This window comes from Mobula birostris, chromosome 10 (genome assembly GCF_030028105.1).
Source record: "Mobula birostris isolate sMobBir1 chromosome 10, sMobBir1.hap1, whole genome shotgun sequence".
Lineage (NCBI taxonomy): Eukaryota > Metazoa > Chordata > Chondrichthyes > Myliobatiformes > Myliobatidae > Mobula > Mobula birostris.
The window spans coordinates 144,611,275-144,632,664 of NC_092379.1; the positions used below are offsets into that span (position 1 = coordinate 144,611,275).

Consider the following 21,390-nt stretch of genomic DNA (forward strand, 5'->3'; position numbering starts at 1 on the left):
TGATGGATGGGCCATATCTACTACTTTTTGTAGGCTTTTCCATTCAAGGGCATTGGTGTTTCTATACCAGGCTGGAATGCAACTTGTCAATATAAATCCTTAGAATTGTTTCACCTGATGATCATCCAGAGTTTGTAAGAATGAGAGGTGGCCTTAATGAAACAAATACTCCTGAGATTTTAATGCAATTGATTCGCCTGGTTGTTTCCCTTGATAAGTAAGTCAAGCGAGCATGGCACCTTTTACTGAAAAGATGTTTCATTATCTCTAATGTATAGCCACCACCCCTCATCCAAGAGCAGCTTGCTTCCATGCTGTTATATTCTAGTTCAATAATATTCTATTGTAGGGCAGTGCAGTAGTGAAGCAGTTGGAGCTGTTTCACATCTCCAGAGGCTTGGATTCAACTTCTGGCACTGTGGGGAGTTTCAGTGTTTTCCCAGTGACTTGAGAGTGATCAGATTTCATCTTGTATACTAAAGATGTAAATTGGCTGCCATAAGCTGTTCGTTGTGTACATGGATGGTAGGTGAGTCAAGTGAGATTGATGGGCATGCAAGAGAGAACAAGTTGCATGGAATGAGATGGGTTGCTCTGAGAGCCAGTATACACTCAGTGGACGAAATAGCAACCTATATTTTAAGGAAATGTTAGTGTGTTGGGGTTAGAGTTGTGGTGAAATGACGTCTGCTAGGTTTATCACTTAAAAATATCAGTAAACGTGTTAAGAGAAAATAATTTGATCATGCCTTGTTTCTGAATAATTTCATTGGCTTTAGTTTGCACTTAATCAACAAGAGACCTGCTAATTCCAATGCTGAAACTGAACTGTTAATCTTGATAAAATGAGCAGAATTACTAACTGACATTTTTTTTTCAAACAACACACATAAAAGTTGCTGGTGAAGGCAGCAGGCCAGGCAGCATCTCTAGGAAGAGGTGCAGTCGACGTTTCAGGCCGAGACCCTTCATCAGGACCTCTTCCTAGAGGTGCTGCCTGGTGCAACTCTTCCTAGAGATGCTGCCTGGCCTGCTGCGTTCACCAGCAACTTTTATGTGTGTTGCTTGAATTTCCAGCATCTGAGTCCTGACGAAGGGTCTCGGCCTGAAACGTCGACTGCACCTCTTCCTAGAGATGCTGCCTGGCCTGCTGCGTTCACCAGCAACTTTTATGTGTGTTGCTTGAATTTCCAGCATCTGCAGAATTCCTGTTGTTTGCGTTTTTTTTTCAAATCCTGGTGATAAAATTTACTTGTCCCATAGTCTCCTACTTCTAAACTGTTGGCCCTAATGCTCTGCTCTATGCAACCCTGCAGTTTTTCCCCTTTAGAAACATCCTGTTAGCTACACACACCAGTATTTTTATCACTGTGTTTATGACAACAAATAGATTTGATGATGTTTTAGTTTATAAGCATTGTAGTTACTGTGCTCCTTCCTATGTAACTAAGCCATTGTTTTGGCTGGAATATATCATTTTGTTTATCCCTTTTGCAATTTATTTCCATCATCCAAAATCTCTCCTATCTTAATACTGTTATTATCTCAATGCTGTTTGATTTATTGTTCTTGTGTTCATATGTCATCCACTGACCAATTAAAACCTTTAAATAGTACTTTGTGCATCTAAATAAAGGCATTCATTTCTTTGAAATTTTCCACCTGTAGTGGAGATTTCCATTTAACCTGTCATTGAGTGATTTATCTTTGATGATATTTTCCAAAGAGACAATGCATTGACCTTCGGGCTGATTCCAACAAATTGAGACGAATGTTTGGTGTGTATTCCAAATTGACGTCATTGCTGTTTCCATGTAATTGTCAGCTGAAGGCAAAACTCCATCCTAATTTTACTGTGTTATCATCAACATGTATGGGAAGTTGATGTTGAAATAAGTTGAAACAGGGTTTTTTTGTATGTGCTGTAAATGAATAAAGAGAATAGGCATATCTGGTTTTTGGAAAGTTCTTGTCAAGACTTGATCTAATCTTAAAAGCCTATTTGGATTAATATTATAAATATAGTCTAAGAATACACATTTTGCTTTGATATCAACATATTTTTGTAATCTGCATGATAAATGTTTAATTTAAGATAATTGTCAGTCCCTTTTTTTAAACTACACTCCTTACTTGGGAATTCAATAAATAAAACTAAGAGATGAAGACCCTTTAAGTACCAGCTCAAAACCTCTTTGTTTAACTTTGCTTTTAACTGATATCTTTTTGTCTTTTATTTTCACGTTTACACTTTTATTCCATTGTAGAGCACTTTGAATTACATTGTCTATATGAAAAGTGCTCTATAAATAGTCATTATTAATTTCTGTTCCCTTTAGAAATTTTTTTTATTTTGTGTATTTGTTATTTATTCCTGGATTTTTAATTTGGATGTTGTAATAGTTTTTAGTTTGTGATCATGTTTCTAAACAAAGCCAAATCTTGTCATTCGGGGCTTTTGGGCTTGCGTATCTCTGGCGTTGTACCAACAGTGTATACAGATAGGATGCAAAATGCGTGGTTGACCCTGATCAGTGGAGGCCTCGGGCCTTTTGCAAATTCTGTTGAACAGAGTTAAGCATATTTTCTGATGGCTGATTTAGACCAGCTGCTTAAATTGAAGGTGCTGATGTAACCTTAGTTCTGTTAAATACTGCATCTTTTACTATTATACCTAAACCTATTATCCCACCTGCTAATTCAGACTGATGAATATTCACAATCTGAGTGTCACATTCTGCCCTGAGCTAAGATTCAAGCCTTGCATTTTATTTGTTGTTTCAAGATCACTAACCTCTTCAGTATTGCCAGTTCCACTGTGTTCTCTGATCTTTTTCCTCCTTCATTAGAAGAATGAGGAGGGATCTCATTGAAATCTATCGAATATTGAAAGGCCTAGATAGAGTGAATGTAGAGAGGATGTTTCCTATAGTGGGGGAGTCCAGGAGCAGAGGGCACAGCCTCAGAGTAGAGAGATGCCCCTTTGGAGCAGAATTGAGGAAGAATTTCTTTAGCCAGAGGGTAGTGAATCTGAGGAATTCATTGCCACTAATGACTATGGAGGCCAAGTCATTTGGTATAATTAAAATAGAGGTTGACAGGTTCTTGATTAGACAATAGACAATAGGTGCTGGAGTAGGCCATTCGGCCCTTAGAGCCAGCACCGCCATTCACTGTGATCATGGCTGATCATCCACTATCAGTATCCAGTTCCTGCCTTATCCCCATAACCTTTGATTCTGCTATCTTTAAGAGCTCTATCCATCTCTTTCTTGAAAGCATCCAGAGACTTGGCCTCCACAGCCTTCTGGGGCAGAGCATTCCATATATCCACCACTCTCTGGGTGAAAAAGTTTTTCTTCAACTCTGTTCTAAATGGCCAACCCCTTATTCTTAAACTGTGGCCTCTGGTTCTGGACTCACCCATCAGCGGGAACACGCTTCCTGCCTGCAGTGTGTCCAATCCCTTAATAATCTTATATGTTTCAATAAGATCCCCTCTCAGCCTTCTAAATTCCAGAGTATACAAGCCCAGTCGCTCCAATCTTTCGACATATGATAGTCCCGCCATGCCGAGAATTAACCCTGTGAACCTGCGCTGCACTCCCTCAATAGCAAGAATGTCCTTCTTCAAATTTGGAGACCAAAACTGCACACAATACTCCAGGTGTGGTCTCACCAGGGCCCTGTACAGCTGCAGAAGGACCTCTTTGCTCTTGTACTCAATTCCCCTTGTTATGAAGGCCAGCATGACATTAGCTTTCTTCACTGCCTGCTGTACTTGCATGCTTGCTTTCAGTGACTGATGTACAAGAGCACCTAGATCTCGTTGTACTTCCCCTTTTCCTAACTTGACTCCATTTAGATAATATCTGCCTTCCTGTTCTTACCACCAAAGTGGATAATCTCACATTAGTCTGAGAGCATCAAAGTTTAAGAGGAGAAGGCAGGAGAATAGGGTTGAGAGAGATCATAATTCAGCCTTGATGTGCTGAATGGCCGAATTCTGCTCCCATTCTTCACTGGGCTTTAAGTAAATTCTGTCCTTTTTATTTTATATCTTTTATAAACCAGCCATCACCTTTTGATCTGAAATGTTATTTATAATTATTTGAAATGTACTTATTCTTCTTTCTGAGACATAAGCCTATAAGTTTACAAGTGTAACATAGCATGCGTCTTCTGTTCTATGAAACTGAGTTACAGTATCAAACTGAAAGTAACATATGCTTGATACCTTTTATTCTATACATATCTGTAAGGGCACCTTTTGCTTGTGTAGTTTTATGCACTTAGTAACAAAGTGGCCCAAATAGTGTACACAGGCTGCAGGGATTATATTAATCCTCGAACAATGACACTTATCTTTGAAGTTTTGTACAGCTAGCTAAAAAAATATAGGTCAGTCACAAGAAAATTGGTTTAAACAACAGGAAAAGCCTCTGGGTGTGCGATTTAAAGGGATTTATTTAGAACTATAGAGTATAAGTGCACTATACTGCCTTTAGAAGGCTTTTTGGCCATTCAATATAATCTTGGTTGATCAGTAGAATTCAGTACCCTTTCCTGTAACCCATAATCCATTTAAGCAGATGAATTACATTTAATTCTTTGAATTTAATGATTTGGCCTCAACTGGTAGAGAATTCCTCAAAATCACCACCCTTGGGGTGAAATTATTTCTTTTTACCTCAGCTCTAAATGGCTTACCCTATTTTCCTTGAGGAGATTTAAAAAAAAAGATGGTTATCAACTTGAGAACTCTGACCACTCACACCCCTTTTTACATTGACAGCACAGCAGTGGAAACTGCAAGCAGTTTCAACATCCTGACAGTACATGTCACACACAACTTTCTTAAATCTTATGCTTTAACCCTTAGTTTGATATCTACACACCATTAAGAACATCATTCCTGCATCTATCCATCCAGTTTACATTATATAAATTTATTTAGGATGTGCCTCTTATCCTGAACTCTAGCAAATATGAACAAAACAATGTGACCAAAACAAAAGAGATAGTTGTTGACTTCAGGAGGACACAGAGCGACCACTCTCCACTGAACATTGACGACTCCTCTGTAGAGATGGTTAAGAGCACCAAATTTCTTGGTGTTCACCTGGCGGAGAATCTCACCTGGTCCCTCAACACCAGCTCTATAGCAAAGAAAGCCCAGCAGCGTCTCTACTTTCTGCGAAGGCTGAGAAAAGTCCACCTCCCACCCACCATCCTCACTACATTCTACAGAGGTTGTATCGAGAGCATCCTGAGCAGCTGCATCACTGCCTGTTTCGGAAATTGCACCATCTCGGATCGCAAGACCCTGCAGCAGATAGTGAGGTCAGCTGAGAAGATCATCGGGGTCTCTCTTCCCATCATTAGAGACACTTACACCACACGCTGCATCCGCAAAGCAAGCAGCATTATGAAGGACCCCATGCACCCCTCATATAAACTCTTTTCTCTCCTGCCATTTGGCAAAAGGCACTGAAGCATTCGGGCTGTCACGACCAGACTATGTAACAGTTTCTTCCCCCAAGCCATCAGACTCCTCAATACCCAGAGCCTGGACTGACACCAACGTACTGACCTCTACTGTGCCTATTGTTTTGTTTATTATTTATTGTAATGCCTGCACTGTTTTGTGCACTTTATGCAGTCCTGGGTAGGTCTGTAGTCTAGTGTAGTTTTGTGTTGCTTTACGTAGTTCAGTGTAGTTTTTGTATTGTTTCATGTAGCACCATGGTCCTGAAAAACGTCTCGTTTTTACTGTATACTGTACCAGCAGTTATGGTCGAAATGACAATAAAAAATGATTTGACTTGATTTTGGCAGTCATCCAAATCTCTCACCATGTGAGCCTTGCCATCGTAGGAATTTACTATACACCCTACAAGCAGAAATATCCTTCCTCAAATTCCAGGAATGAAAGGGTTAATGTATGAGTAGCATTTGATGGCTCTGGGTCTATTCTCAATAGAGTTGAGAAGACTGAGGGAGCATCTCATTGAAACCTACCAAATATTGAAAGGCCTAGATAAGAGTGGATGTGGAGAGGATGTTTCTTATAGTCGAGGAGTCTAGGACCAGAGGGCACTGCCCAGAATAGAGGGACATCGATTTAGAATAGAGATGAGGAATTTTTAGTCAGAGGGTGGTGGATCTGTGGATGTGGCTGTCTGGAGGCCAAATCATTGGGTATATATAAAGCAGAGGTTGATAGGTTCTTGATTAGTGGGCATCAAAGATTGCGGGGAGAATTGAGTTGAGAGGGATAATAAATTAGCCATGAAGGAATAACAGAGCAGACTCTGGGCTGTGCAGCTTTATCTGCTAATGCATCTTATGGTCTTGTACGAAAACCAGAACTGCACACAGTTCTCAAGGCATGGTCTCATCAAGTTAAAATGGATTTTAGACATTGCTACACACAGAAAATGCTGGAGGACTCAGCAGGCCAGACAGTATCGAGGGAAAGAGTACAGCCAGCGTTTCAGCCCGGAACGTCAACTGTCCTCTTTTCCTAGATGCTGCCTAGCCTCCTGAGCTCCTCCAGCATTTTATGTGTGTTGATTGGATTTCCAGCATCTGCAGATTTTCTCTTGTTTGTGTTTAGACATTGCTGCTGCTCTACTGTAAAGCCAACATATATAATCTGCTGCCTTAACTACCTTCTGTATCTACATGCTAGTTTTAATGAGCTGGTATACAATAGCAGCTAAGGTATCATTATATCTCCCGTTTCTGCATCTGTGGCCATCAAGGTCATCATTTGCCTTGTCCTTTGTTATTAGATTCATCAACAGTGAAGTTAGGAGTTGCAGAACTGGACCTTATGATTATTTTGATCATTACGTAGAACATAGAACAGTGCAGCAGAGGAACAGACCCCTTGGCCCTCAGAGTTGTGCTTAACTAATTAAAATCATAGTCATACTTTATTGATCCCGGGGGAAATTGGTTAAAATGTTGAGTGTAATCATGGCTGAGGTGTTGCACCTATCTCTACTGACTTTTAACCAAAACCAGGATAAGGGAACATATCACTCGCATCATATCTACTCTGTATTGGCCTCCTGTACCTTTTAGAATTGATTTTAAAGTTGTCTTGTTTTTGAAGCTCTCAATGGTCTGGGATCGGAGTACATCAGAATTACGTTTATTATCATCGGCATGTGACTTGAAATTTGTTAACTTAGCAGCAGCGTTCAGTGCAATACATAATCTAGCAGAGAGAGAGAAAATAATAAATAAAATAAAACATAATAAATAAACAAGTAAATCAATTACATATATCGAATAGATTATTAAAAATGTGCAAAAACAGAAGTACTGTCTATTAAAGAAGTGAGGCAGTGTCCAAAGCTTCAAAGTCCATTTAGGAATTGGATGGCAGAGGGGAAGAAGCTGATCCTGAATCGCTGAGTGTGTGCCTTCGGGCTTCTGTACCTCCTCCCTGATGGTAACAGTGAGAAAAGGGCATGCCCTGGGTGCTGGAGGTCTTCAATAATGGACGCTGCCTTTCTGAGACACCGCTTCCTATAGATGTCCTGGGTACTTTGTAGTCTAGTGCCCAATATGGAGCTGACTAGACTTACAACCTTCTGCAACTTCTTTCAGTCCAGTGCAGTAGCCCCTCCATACCAGACAGTGATGCAGCCTGTCAGAATGCTCTCCATGGTACAACTATAGAAGTTTTTGAGCGTATTTGTTGACATGCCAAATCCCTTCAAACTCCTAATAAAGTATAGCTGCTGTCTTGCCTTCTTTATGACTACATCAATATGTTGGGACCAGGTTAGATCCTCAGAGATCTTGACACCCAGGAACTTGAAACTGCTCATTCTCTCCACTTCTGATCCCTCTATGAGGATTGGTACGTGTTCATTTGTCTTACCTTTCCTGACTCATTTTCATTTTATAATCCTGCTCAAGCTCTCAGGTCTTCTTCTGCTGGTCTGTTAAATTACAACAATCTAAATTTAAAACAAATTTTAAATGCCAGCTCAAAACTTGCTGTATTTAACCTTGCTTTTAACTAACATCTTTTTGTCTTTTATTTTCATGTTTATCTTTTTATTTTCTTGTTTGCACTTTTATCCCATTGTAAAGCACTTTGAACTACATCATCTGCATGAAAAATGATCTGTAAATAAAGTCATTATTACTGTTGGTTAGGAAGTCAAATGTCTGGTTGCTAAGGAAGGTGTGAGGAGACCCAGGTCGAGGAGTTTGGAAATGTGTTTGCTTCGTCTTGTGGTATTGAAGGCAGAGCTGTAGCCAGTAAACATTAGAAAATCTGCAGATGCTGTAAATCCAAAGCAGCACACACACATCAGGACTGTCCTGATGAAGAGTTTCGGCTTGAAACATCAACTGTTTATTCTTTTCCGTAGATGCTGCTTGACCTGCTGAGTTCCTCCAGCATTTTGTGAGTGTTGCCAATAAACATTGATGTCTTTTGTGTCTGGATGTTTCAGACATGACTGCAGAAACAGAGGGATGGTGTCTACTGTGGACTTTCTTCAGCAGTAGGCGAATTGCAGTGGGTCAAGCTTCCCTGGAAGGCTGGAGTTAATATGTGCCATGAATAAGCCGATCCAAAGTACTTGGACAGATCAGAGCCACTAATGTCAAAGGCAACAACGGTGAATCGGGTTGCTGGTAGTAGTGGCTGCTACCTGCATTTTTGGCGCTAAACAAATTGCTCTGTGAGTTGCAGCAGTGCTGAAATGAATTCTCTCAACATTCCCCTTTGGAATGTGCAACTAATGCTTACAGATGAAAATACATTTAGTTAGTATGCTGCAGGGTAAAGAATCTTAATTGATATCTTGAGAGCTAAATTCGGTTACAGACAATTTATGAGCACCTCAGCTCCTTCCACAAAAAGTGGAAATTCCCGGTGGCCAACTATTTCAAGTCCAATCCCCATTCCTGTTCCAACATGTTGGTCTATGGCCTCCTGCACTGCCGTGATGAGGCCACCCTCAGGTTGGAGAAGCAACACCTCATATTCTGTCTAGGAGCCTCGAACATGATGGCAGGAACATCAATTTCTTCAACTTCTGGTCATTTTTCCCTCTCCACCCTTCCCTTTTCTATTCCCCACTCTGGCCCCTCCCTTACCTCTTTTCCTCACCTGCCTATACCTACCCCTAGTAGACCTCTTTCCCTTTCTTCCATGGTCCACTCCTCTCCTCTCAGATTCCTCCCTCTCCAGCCCTTTCCCTTTCCACCTATCACCTCCCAGCTTCTAACTTTATCTCCCCTCCACCACCCTCCTGGCTTCACCTGTCACCTTCTAGTTTATCCTCCTGCTGCCCCCACCTTCTTATTGTGATGTCTTCCTCCTTCCTTTCCACTGCTGATGAAGAGTCTCTGCCTGAAAAATCAACTGTTTATTCATTTTCATAGATGCTGCCTGACCTGCTGAGTTCCAGCATTTTGTGTATGTTCCTCTGGATTTTCAGCATCTGCATGATCTCTTGTGTTTATAATCAACTTGTGTTGGTCACCTATTTGAGTAGTGTTTTCTGGGTAATTGAACCTGAGGCAAGAAAATGAACATTGATGATCTCAGCTTGTACATTGTGTAACCTCATAATTGTCATCAAGAGGCATTGTGATCCTATTTCAATCACAAGTTGTTTCTGGAAGTCTAGCATATATAGTACATTCAAAATATCATTTCCAGTACACAAGTGTAAAGAAGAATAAAACAACTGTTATTCTGGATCCAATGGAACACAGAAAAATCATAATAAGATAAAAACACAATAATTTAAAAAGCACAACATGTATGAATACATAAGATAGTTTATATACATTGTATGTCCATAAAGTGTACCAGGCACAGGAGTATCTGTACATAAGGTGACTGTCAGGAAATGATCAAGTCGTGGTGGTTGCATGGAAGTTCAGCTGACATTCCAGTTATGTTGGAACTAATTAAATTAATGTCTGTGGGCGTAAAACAAAACTATCTTTTCATTTCTCTTTAGGTGGGAGATATTGTATGTGTGAAGGAGGATGAGACGTTTCCATGTGATCTTATCCTTCTATCTTCAAGCAGGGATGATGGTACCTGCCATGTTACCACTGCTAGTCTTGATGGAGAGTCAAGCCAAAAGGTAAAGCACATCAATTGATACAGGTATTCTGGAGTCTCTCTTTATTCTGTTTAAGATGCATGAGGACACTTGAGGTTCTGCAATAATTTTAATGCTCTGGATCCGTAAGAGTCTAAGCATAGGAGCAGCATTCGGCCCATCGAGTTTGTTCCGCCATTCCATCATTGCTGATTTATCATTTCTCTCAATGCCGTTCTGTCCCATAAACTTTGATACCCTTACTAATTAAGTGCTTTTCAGCCTCCTCTTTACGTACACCCAATGACTTGGCCTCCACAGCTGTCTGTGGCAATGAATTCCACAGATTCACTCCCCTCTGGCTAAAGAAATTCCTGCTCATTCCTTTTCTAATTGAATGTCCTTCTACTCAGTGGTTGTGCCCTCTGCTCCTAGATTTCCCCACTATAATGAACATCCTCTCCACATCCATTTTATCTAGGCCTTTCAATATTCAATAGGTTTCAATGAAATCTTCCCTCATTCTTCTAAACCCAACAAATCTGGCCCAGAGCCATCAGGCACTCCTTATATTTTAACCCTTTCATTTCTGGATGTGTAGCATGCAGTGCATATTTTGCTTGCAAATAATACTCTAATGGAAAATTAACCATTTAAAACAAAAAGTTAAGGATACGTCAGAAGATAGCTTGACCCCCAAGTCTTGCTTTTGTTGGCATATCTTGAAAAGATGCAACAAAATAATTTCTTAATATGCGAGCATATCGTTTGTGGTGTACATGATTGTTAGTTTCGAAGCCAGTAATTGTCTGAAATTTCATAAATTGAGTCCCACATGTAATTTCAACGCAGTGAATTGTAGGCTGCAGATTTTTGTTATTGAGTCTTTCATTGCCTCTCATTTTGTGAAGGTAATGAAATAAGCACTCCTGCCAGAAATGTCACTTTGTAGCAAAGTACTGTTATGCAGACACTCGACACTTGGCAACCTACTATGTATAATTAAGGCAGGCATTGATGGAGGGTCTCTACTTGAAATATCACCTGTTTATTAATTTCTGTAGATGCTGTCTGACTTGCTGAGTTCCTCCAGCATTTTATGCGTGTTACTATGTATAATTATCTTGGTGTTCTCCCACATAATACTTTAGTACCGCAATAATGTCTTGTTGTTGTGCTGAACTGCATCTGTGAAGTTTCTGAATCATTTTGCTAAATTAAGGGCTCCATGCAAATTGATATTTGGGGCGCGCCATGTGGTCAGCTTGACACTATTACAGCTAGGAGAGTCGGAGTTCAATTCAGCATCCTCTAAGAAAGTTTGTAGGTTCTTCCCATGTGCATATGGGTTTCTTCTGAGTACTTCAGTTTCCTCCCACAGTCCAAAGACGTATAGGTTAGAAGGTTAACTGGTCATTGTAAATTGTCGTGTGATTAGGCTAGGGTTAAATGTGTAGGTAGCTGGATAGTGTGGCTTGGTGGGCTGGAAGGACCTGTTTCGCACTGTATCTCTAAAATAAATAAATTTGTGGAATTATCATCTTTAATATTGAGCCATTTGCTCAGTATGTTTGCTATTAGATTTATTTGACACACGCACTCTGGAACAGACTAGTTGTTAAGTGGTTGTTCCCAAAACGAGAGATATGCTTGGTAATTAGAGTCTTCTTGAGTTTTTTTTAAACCAGGTATATAGCTTCCATGTTTTGAACACCTGGTGTTAAATTGTCTTTCAACTTCAAAGACATGATGTAGATGCTGGAAATCCAAAGCAACACATAAAAAATGTTGGAGGAACTCAGCAGGCCAGCAGCATCTATGGAAAAGAATAAACAGTCGGCATTTCAGGCCAAGACCCTTCATCAGTACTGATGAGTTCCTCCAGCATTTTGTGTGTGTTACTTTGGCTTTCAACTTGCTCTGTTTAGTTTTTTTTAAATATTACTTTTACATATTAATTACCATAAAAATTTCTTCACCAGACATATTTTACTGTGCTGGACACCAGTGCATTCCGTACAGACATGGAAATAGATTCTTTGATTGCCACCATAGACTGTGAACAGCCTCAGCCTGACCTATACAAGTAAGTTGTTTTACTCTTGCCTAGTCTATTCTGAACTCAGTTTTCAATTTTATTCATCACCTCAGGAACATGTGGCCTGAGTGGGTGCAGAGCACAGGTGAAAAATAGACTACACTTGGAATATTGTGAGCACTTTTAGGCTCCTTATCTGAGAAGAGATGTGCTGGCACTGGAGACAGTCCAGAGGAGGTTCATAAGGATGATTCTGGAAATGAAAGGGTAAACATTTGAAAAACGTTTCATGGCTCTAGGCCTGTACTTGCTAGAAAAATGACGGGGAGGGAGGGAAGGGGAAATTCTCATTGAAACCTATCGAATGTTGGAAGGCCTAAATAGAGTGGAATAGACAATGTTTCTTGTTGTGTGGTACTTTAGAACCAGAGGGCACAGCCTCAGAATACAGGGACTTAGATTTAGAGCAGAGATGAGGAGGAATTTCTTTAGCCAGAGGGTGGTGAATGTGCAGAATTCGTTGCCAGTCAGCTGTGGAGGCCAAGTCATTGGGTATGTTTAAAGCAGAGGTTGATAGGTTCTTGATTCGTTAAAGCATCAAAGGTTACGGGAAGAAGGCAGGAGAATGGTGTTGAGAGGGCCAATAAATCAGCCATGATGGAATGGCAGAGCAGACTTGATGGGCCGAATGGCCTACTTCAGCTCCTTTGTCTTAAGGTCCATATCAAGACTAATGTGTTTGGGAAGGAGTAGTCTCCGAGTCTGTTCGGAATACAGCCATCTTCTTCAGGGATGATGCCCAGCTATGTCTAGTCTGGTGGTATTATATCCCTGTAATCCATCCCTCCTGATTGGTTAGTCGTCATCCAATCAGGTTTCTGCTCTCCCACTTTGTTTACAATCAAATTCCAGTTCTTATTTAGAGTGAGACCTTTGTCTTTGTTATAATTCTTTTTATCTAGTTTTATTTCAAGAGCTTCCTTTACTAGGCGGTTCCATTGGCACGGCGCACCCATATGGAAGCTCAAGTCACAGCATAAGCGGGTCAGGTTGGCTGGTGCTTACAGGACTCCCTGTAAAAGCAGAACAGTGTATATCGGTCAGACGGGACGTGTGGTAGAAACCCCCAGTGTCCATTAGGGTTATCCGGACAAATTGGCAGTAGCAGAACAGTGGCAATGGCCGTAGGATTAACTTCGATGGCACTGAACTACTAAACTCATGCTAACGCTTTGCCCATGAGTGACCTGCAGAAGGAAGGAGCGCCTTACACCTCCTTTGCTAGAGCCGTATTTCAACCCTGCCACCCTAATATAAATATGTGAAAGAGCAACAATAAAAGATGAAAAATAACCAGTGCAAGATGAGAGTGTATTCATAGTTGGGAACTATAGGATGCTGGGAGAAGATGGCAGGGCCATTCAGATAGGGTATATATGTGTGCTTGATCCTTCTTGAGAGGAAAGTCAAGAAGGCAGCTACACAGCAGCAGAATCAGAAGACACTTCTCCATGCGAAGTAGTAGAAATCTGATGTACTGTTTCCACCAACCTAAAGAATGGTAGACCATTGGCTGTAGTCTACCATCACTGCAGGACTTGTATTTGACTGTGACAAAGAAGTGGACCGAAAAATTCATTGTAGTCACTGCCCATCCTGCAAGCTGCATTGTCGGCACGCTCCTTTTGCAAAGTGCTGTAGGGCTGTTAAAACGAAAAGTTCACACCCTCTTAAATGTTTCTTCCCCAAAGCAGTTAATCTGATCAACCACTGTGGTTGTCTCCCCTATCCCCTCTATTACCCCTGTCTCTGCACCGCACTGTAAACATTTTGAACCACTTCTAATAATGCTGTTTACATTGTAAATACATGCTGTTATTTATGTATTTATGCACATTTTATTCTATATCTGTCCTTTAACCTCTTATTATTTTTATATTCTGTAATTCTTTATCATTGTTGAATATTGTTTTTTGTTGAATGTCGCACCAACGCACCACAGCGAATTCCTAATAAATAAAAATGGTGAATAAAGTTGATCCAAATGTGACGAAGAAATAGCAGTGGGAAATCAAAGAACTGTCCTAAAAAATTATTGTTAGATTAGCAAACACAGTTTTGCAAACTATAGAACTACTGTACAATGCAGCTCAGTTAATCTCATGAGGTAGTGCCAATAAAAGTCATTTATAATGCAATAGGTAACTCTTTGGCTACGTATAGTAAATTGTTGTATATTTTGTCCTCCCATGAACTGTGGAGTTAGATTTAGAAAATGACCTGGTCTTGGGACAAGGCACTTCTCATTTGCACCAACTTGCTTTTGGTCTTGGGTAAGAAACAGCTCAAAGCACTTCCTACCCCGATGAAAGGTCTCAGCCTGAAACATAGCCTGTCTGTTTCCTTCCATAAATGATGCCTAATCTGCTGAGTTCCTCCAGCATCTTGTGTGTTGCTCCAGATTCCAGTATCTGCAGTTTCTTTTTTGTCTCTAAGGCTACGTCCACACTAGACCGGATAATTTTAAAAATGCCGGTTTCACATAAAAACGACAGATGTCCACACTAGGTGTTTTTAAAAATACCTCTGTCCACATTAAAACGGATAGTTGGGCGAATCTCCTCCTACTGGGCATGTGCAGGACACACAGAAAACAAGCGAAGAGGAAACTGTATACTTGGTGCGCGTTTGTCCAGTTACAGACAAGAAAAACTTAAAAGGAAATTGCCAAACGAAAGACTTGGTGCGCATTTGTCCAGAAACATTTCCTACAGCCATAGTCTCTTCATGATGAAAAGGACGAAGGCTACAACTAAATGCAATAAGGCTTGCTACTGGGCAAAAGTGAAATTTGCTGTTACCTCATTTGTTTGCTTTTACTTTTGCCATGTCTTTGTGTATTATTTTGCTGTATTTAACATGTGCAAGAAAACGAGTTACTGGGCAAAAGTGACAATTGCATCTATTGAATGTTTGCTCAAGCAATACATTAATAAAGCACCTTGTTAGATGTATAAAACATGTCTGCATCAGTGTTATCTTGTATTTCTATACAATGTTACATTAGGATGTTACACATCTATTGTCAGATATTGTGGTGGTTGTGTTCAAGAAAACAATGAAATGCTGCGCTGCCGCCACCATTTGTTCCGGCACGTCATGACAGCACTTTTAAAAATAGCCGGTTACCCCATACACACTACGCTGGATATTAGGCGTTTTCAGATTTATTTACCCTGGAGAGCGTTTCTGAAAAGCTCCATTTTCGGGGGAGGAAAATGCCGTTTCAGTGTGGGCGGAGGGTCAAAACGGAGAGAAAAAGCTTCGGTTACAGATTTATCTGATCTAGTGTGGACATAGCCTATATCACCTGATGGGAGATAACAAGGCACAAATCGACTCTGAACTAAGGATGGCATTTAGACATCTGTATAAGTGGGATTATAAAATCAAAGTAGCTCTTGGAAAAGAGTTCACAACCTGGAGCTAAAATGGTTCAATGGCTCTGATAGGAATGGGGAGGGGAAGATATTGAAGGATTGTTTATTTCCTTTTTGTTTAGAGACACAGTGAAGAATAAGCCCTTCTGGCCTTTCAGCTGCACTGCCAGCAGTCCACCAATTTAACCCTAGCCTAATCATGGGACAATTTACAATGACCTACTATCTAGTACATCTTTGGACTTTGTGAGGAAACAGGCACCTGGAAGAAGCCTAAACATTCCACGGGGAAGATGTGCAACTCCTTACAGAGGATGCTGGATTGAACTCCAAAAGTAGACACCCCAATATGGTGCCTATTATACAGGAGGCCATAGTTGAAAGAAAGAAAACTTTATCTGAAGATTATAACCTTGAAAGCCTTGACACACATGAAAGACTATGGATGAATGTAATAACTAAGAATTAAGGAATTGGTGTACCTGAGCCATTGTTACAAACACTGGTGATGGCTGAGAAAGGTGATAGTGTAGCCTGGGATACGGCTAGCAAAGTACTGGATGGTTCTAGTTTCTAGACTGACTAAGAAAGCATGAAAGTAGTTAACTTTGTAGATGGGAGTGCTTCAGCAGCAGGTGGGGTGAGACAGGGCAAAAATAGTTGTTGCTAAAGTGGAAATAAAGCATTGCAACATTGGAAATTATTTGGAGTCAGAATCTGGCTATAAACATGTTAAAGCTCCTAACAGGTAGATTCTCCTAAAGTTAGTGAAGTCAGTGGTAAAAAGTATTAAGCTTCAGAAGCTGAAAATGTCAGTAATTGTTTACAAGTCATTGCAGATTACAGTCACTTAATGAAAAATCATAACCCTTTTCAGAAGGAATTTTAATGGCCAGCCTTAGCTCCAGTGAAGTTTTATAATTTCTGTTAATATGAATATGGCTGCTTTTTTCTGTAAGAAAATTAGACACAATCTGCTTAAAATTGTGTCAGATACTGATAGTATAAGGCATCAAGTAAATTAACAGTAAAATGACAAATTTTGTGACTAAAGTATCCTCAGTGGCCACTTTATTATTACTTCCTGTACCAAATAAAGTGGCCACTGAATGTCTTTTCATGGTCTTCTGCTGCTCTAGCCCATCCACTTCAAGGTTCAACATGTGCATTCAAGGGTTCTTTTTTGCACACCACTGTTGGTACCACGTGGTTGTTTGAGTAACTGTCGTCTTCCTGTCAGTTTGAACCAGTCTGACCATTCTCCTCTGACCTCTCTGATTAACAGAACTGCTGCTCACTGGATGTTTTTTATGTTTTCTTTTGCAACTTTCTCTGTAAACTCTAGAGATTCTTGTGTGTGAAAATCCCAGGAGATCGGCAGTTTCTGAAATACTCAAACCACCCCATCTGGCACCAATAATGATTCCTCAGTCAGTCACTTAGATCACATTTCTCTCCCATTCTGATCTTTGGTCTAAACGATAACTCAACCCCCATGATCATAACTGCATTCTTCTATCCATCAAGTTGCTGCCACACGATCAGTTGATTAGATATTTCATTAGCAAGTATGGTGTATTTAATAAAGTGGCCACCGATGGTACTTTAGTTTTGTTACTATACTTGCTGAATTTTATTTACTTAGCACCCATCATAAAAATTATTGAACCATAAATCTTGATAATAACTCGTATCTCAAATTCTGATATAATTTCAAGTTTAATTATCGTTCAGTCATACATGATTACCCATGAGTACAGCCAAACAAGATAGCATTCCTCTGGGGTCAAGGTAGAAAAGACATTACCAATAGTCACACATGCCACAAGACACTTAGAGCACATATAAGTTAGCGTTAAACACAGGAAAAAGCTCAAGTCTTTGAATGTCGTGTTATGTATATTGATGGTGCAGGATGGTGTCGGTGAGAGCAGGCCTGAAGCAGTCTGATCATCTTGCACTTGTGCCAACAGACACAATCCAACTTGTCTTCCACCGAGCAACACCAAGAGAAGTGGCCAGCCCCCAACCCACCATGAACTCCAGTGTGCCTGCCACACCTCTGCTCCCTCCCACACACCTTTATGCTGACCCCTTTAACAGAAAATTGTATGAAATGAGTAGCTGAACATCAAGCACAATTTTACTTATATTGTGCCTATTCACTGTCTCAAGATATCTTTCCAGAGAAGTTCCTCAGGAATGTATCCATCAGTACAATGTAATTAAAAGATTAAAGTGCTCTTCAAAGGGAGTTGCTGTCAACAGCAATAAAAGCTTTTTATTTAGCCTAATCCGTGTAAGCAGAGCAAGTGCTACACATGCCCTTACACTTCCTCCCTTACCACCATTCAGGGCCCCAAACAGTCCTTCCAGGTGAGGCAACACTTCACCTGTGAGTCGACTGGGGTGATATACCGCGTCCGGTGCTCCCGATGTGGCCTTTTATATATTGGCGAGACCCGATGCAGACTGGGAGACCGCTTTGCTGAACATCTACGCTCTGTCCGCCAGAGAAAGCAGGATCTCCCAGTGGCCACACATTTTAATTCCACATCCCATTCCCATTCTGACATGTCTATCCATGGCCTCCTCTACTGTAAAGATGAAGCCACACTCAGGTAGGAGGAACAACACCTTATATTCTGTCTGGGTAGCCTCCAACCTGATGGCATGAACATCGACTTCTCTAACTTCTGCTAGGCCCCACCTCCCCCTCGTACCCCATCTGTTACTTATTTTTATGTACACATTCTTTCTCTCACTCTCCTTTTTCTCCCTCTGTCCCTCTGAATATACCTCTTGCCCATCCTCTGGGTCCCCCCCCCCCCTTGTCTTTCTTCCCGGACCTCCTGTCCCATGATCCTCTCGTATCCCCTTTTGGCAATCACCTGTCCAGCTCTTGGCTCCATCCCTCCCCCTCCTGTCTTCTCCTATCATTTTGGATCTCCCCCTCCAACTTTCAAATCCCTTACTCACTCTTCCTTCAGTTAGTCCTGACCAAGTGTCTCGGCCTGAAACGTCGACTGCACCTCTTCCTACAGATGCTGCCTGGCTTGCTGCGTTCACCAGCAACTTTTATGTGTGTTGCTTGTTTTTGTTTTTATTTAGCCTAATGTAACTTTAACTCTGTGATTGCTGATAAGATATGTGTTAGCGACCTGCTAAATTATTTACACATTCTATTATCCAATACAACAAAAAAGCCCCAGAGGAACACTCTTTTGTTTGGCTGTATTATTTTATGGTTGAATAACAATTAACCTTAAACTTCAACTTCAGCTTAAGTTCACGAATAGAGACCACACCAATTCTCAGCAAGGGAAAAGCATCTACTTGTGCGATGCACCTCTCCCTTCTCTACAATTATCTTTTACTTTTCTCTTTGAGAGCCTGTTTTGAATTTGAATTTCTTTTAAGCTTTGCATTACTTTGTTGGTTGGTGGTTACCCACCTTTTTAATAATTTTACTCTGCCAGAGTTTAATTATCAGAAGTTCTTGACTGTGATTTGTATTTAATTTTTAATTTTGCTTTTATGGAGAATCCTTTAAGATGGAACTTAGAACACTACTGTACAATACAGGCCCTAGGCCCATGGTGTCTACCAAACTTTTTCCCTACTGTGAGATCAATCTCCAGGTGGCGGGTTAGAGATACCTCTCTAACAAAGGAGGTGTAAGACATTCCTTTCTTCTGTTGGCCTGTAGATCACACTTGGACAAGGGTAGCACCTGATTTGCCCTCCCTCTCCTAATCAGGGTCATGTGAAGCTGTGGGAGCAGGTGGTAGATTGTTGTATGAGCAGCTGGTGCATATCACAATCCTGGTTATAGGACCACTGATGACAAACCTGTGCCAAGTTGTTATTCTGCCTACAAACTGCACCCAGACCATAGTCCTCCATAACCCCTCCCATCTGTGAACCTATCCAAGCTTCTTTTTAAATATTAAAATCGACCACTTTTGCAGCAGCTTATTCCACACTATCACCACAGTTTGAGTGAAGTTGCCTGTCATTTTCCTTGAATATTTCACATTTCACCGCAACCCTATAACCTTTAGTTGTGGTCCCAACAAACCTCAATGGAAAAAACCTGCATTTACCCAATCTATATGCCTCATAATTTTGTATATCTCTTATCAAATCTCTGCTTATTCTCCTACACTACAGGGAATACAGCCCTAACCTATTCAACCTTTGCCTATAACTCAGTCCCAGCAACATCTTGGTAAATTTTCTCTTCCAATTATTCTTCCAATTTTATTCATAACTTCCTGTTGCCGGTTGACCAGAATTGTGTACAATACTCCAAATTTGGCCTCACCAACTTCACCATAACTTCGCAACTAATGTAGTCAGTACTCTGATTTTTGAAAGCCAAAGTGCCAAAAGATCTCTTTACGATGCTGTCTACCTGTGACGTATCTATCATGTTGAATATTGACCTAGCAAACTGCTGCGTATTTGGGCATCAGGCCCCTAAGCCTGCTCCACACTTGAATAAGTTTGCAGCTAATTCTTATGGCAAGTATATTTTCCTTCATAACTTCTCCAATCCAACCTCAACCACCTTGATTATATTCAACTGAGTATCAATGAGTAAAGAATTCTAAATGTTTACGCCCTTTTGTCTGCTTCCTATCTCACCTCCAAGTAAAGAAATGTTTTGTCATCTTAGTTCTGTATTATCGATGACCAGAGTACACTTTAGCCTTAAGAAATGGTGCCTCAGTATTACTTGATCAAGCCATCAGAATTTTTTGTTTCAATAAAATCATTTGTAATAAATTCCTTTGAATATAGACTATTTTTCAGAACCTTTCAAAGGGAGTCAAAGCGGTATTTGCATGTTATTTTACTAGTATAAAACAAGCTATAGTATGTGGAGATAATAATTACATTGTAATACTTCTGATGTGGTCTATTCTGGATGCTATACAGTTTTAAGAACAAAGTTTCCCTATACTTCACCCCCTCCAGTTTCTCTTTCCAGTCAACCTTAGCCAGTTCCTCTCTCATGCCATTGTAATTTCCTTTATTCCACTGAAATACGGACACATTGGAATTTAGTTTCTCCTTCTCAAATTTCCAAGTGAACTCGATCATATTATTTAAACGCAAACAACAGGAATTCTGCAGATGCTGGAAATTCAAGCAACACACATCAAGGTTGCTGGTGAACGCAGCAGGTCAGGCAGCATCTATAGGAAGAGGTGCAGTCGACGTTTCAGGCCGAGACCCTTCGTCAGGACTAACTGAAGGAAGAGTGAGTAAGGGATTTGAAAGTTGGAGGGGGAGGGGGAGATCCAAAATGACAGGAGAAGACAGGAGGGGGAGGGATGGAGCCAAGAGCTGGACAGGTGATTGCCAAAAGGGGATACGAGAGGATCATGGGACAGGAGGTCCGGGAAGAAAGACAAGGGGGGGGGGAACCCAGAGGATGGGCAAGAGGTATATTCAGAGGGACAGAGGGAGAAAAAGGAGAGTGAGAGAAAGAATGTGTGTATAAAAATAAATAACGGATGGGATACGAGGGGGAGGTGGGGCATTAGCGGAAGTTAGAGAAGTCGATGTTCATGCCATCAGGTTGCTGCGTTCACCAGCAACTTTGATGTGTGATCTCCCCCTCCCCCTCCAACTTTCAAATCCCTTACTCACTCTTCCTTCAGTTAGTCCTGACGAAGGGTCTCGGCCTGAAACGTCGACTGCACCTCTTCCTACAGATGCTGCCTGGCCTGCTGCGTTCACCAGCAACTTTGATGTGTGTTGGTCGATCATATTATGATCACTGTACCCCAAGAGTTCCTTAACCTTA

The 21,390-nt window shown here is 40.8% G+C and overlaps 1 protein-coding gene across 3 annotated transcripts in view; it reads left to right on the forward strand.

Moving 5' to 3' along the window:
• The window catches only part of atp11c (ATPase phospholipid transporting 11C), a 218,016-nt gene that overhangs the window by 84,842 nt on the left and 111,784 nt on the right, over nucleotides 1–21,390 (forward strand). For all 3 annotated transcript variants that reach the window (XM_072271059.1, XM_072271058.1, XM_072271057.1), the window contains exons 6-7: nucleotides 10,008–10,136; nucleotides 12,077–12,180. In XM_072271059.1, coding sequence (XP_072127160.1) covers nucleotides 10,008–10,136; nucleotides 12,077–12,180 — 233 coding nt within the window. The remainder of the gene's footprint in view (nucleotides 1–10,007; nucleotides 10,137–12,076; nucleotides 12,181–21,390) is intronic.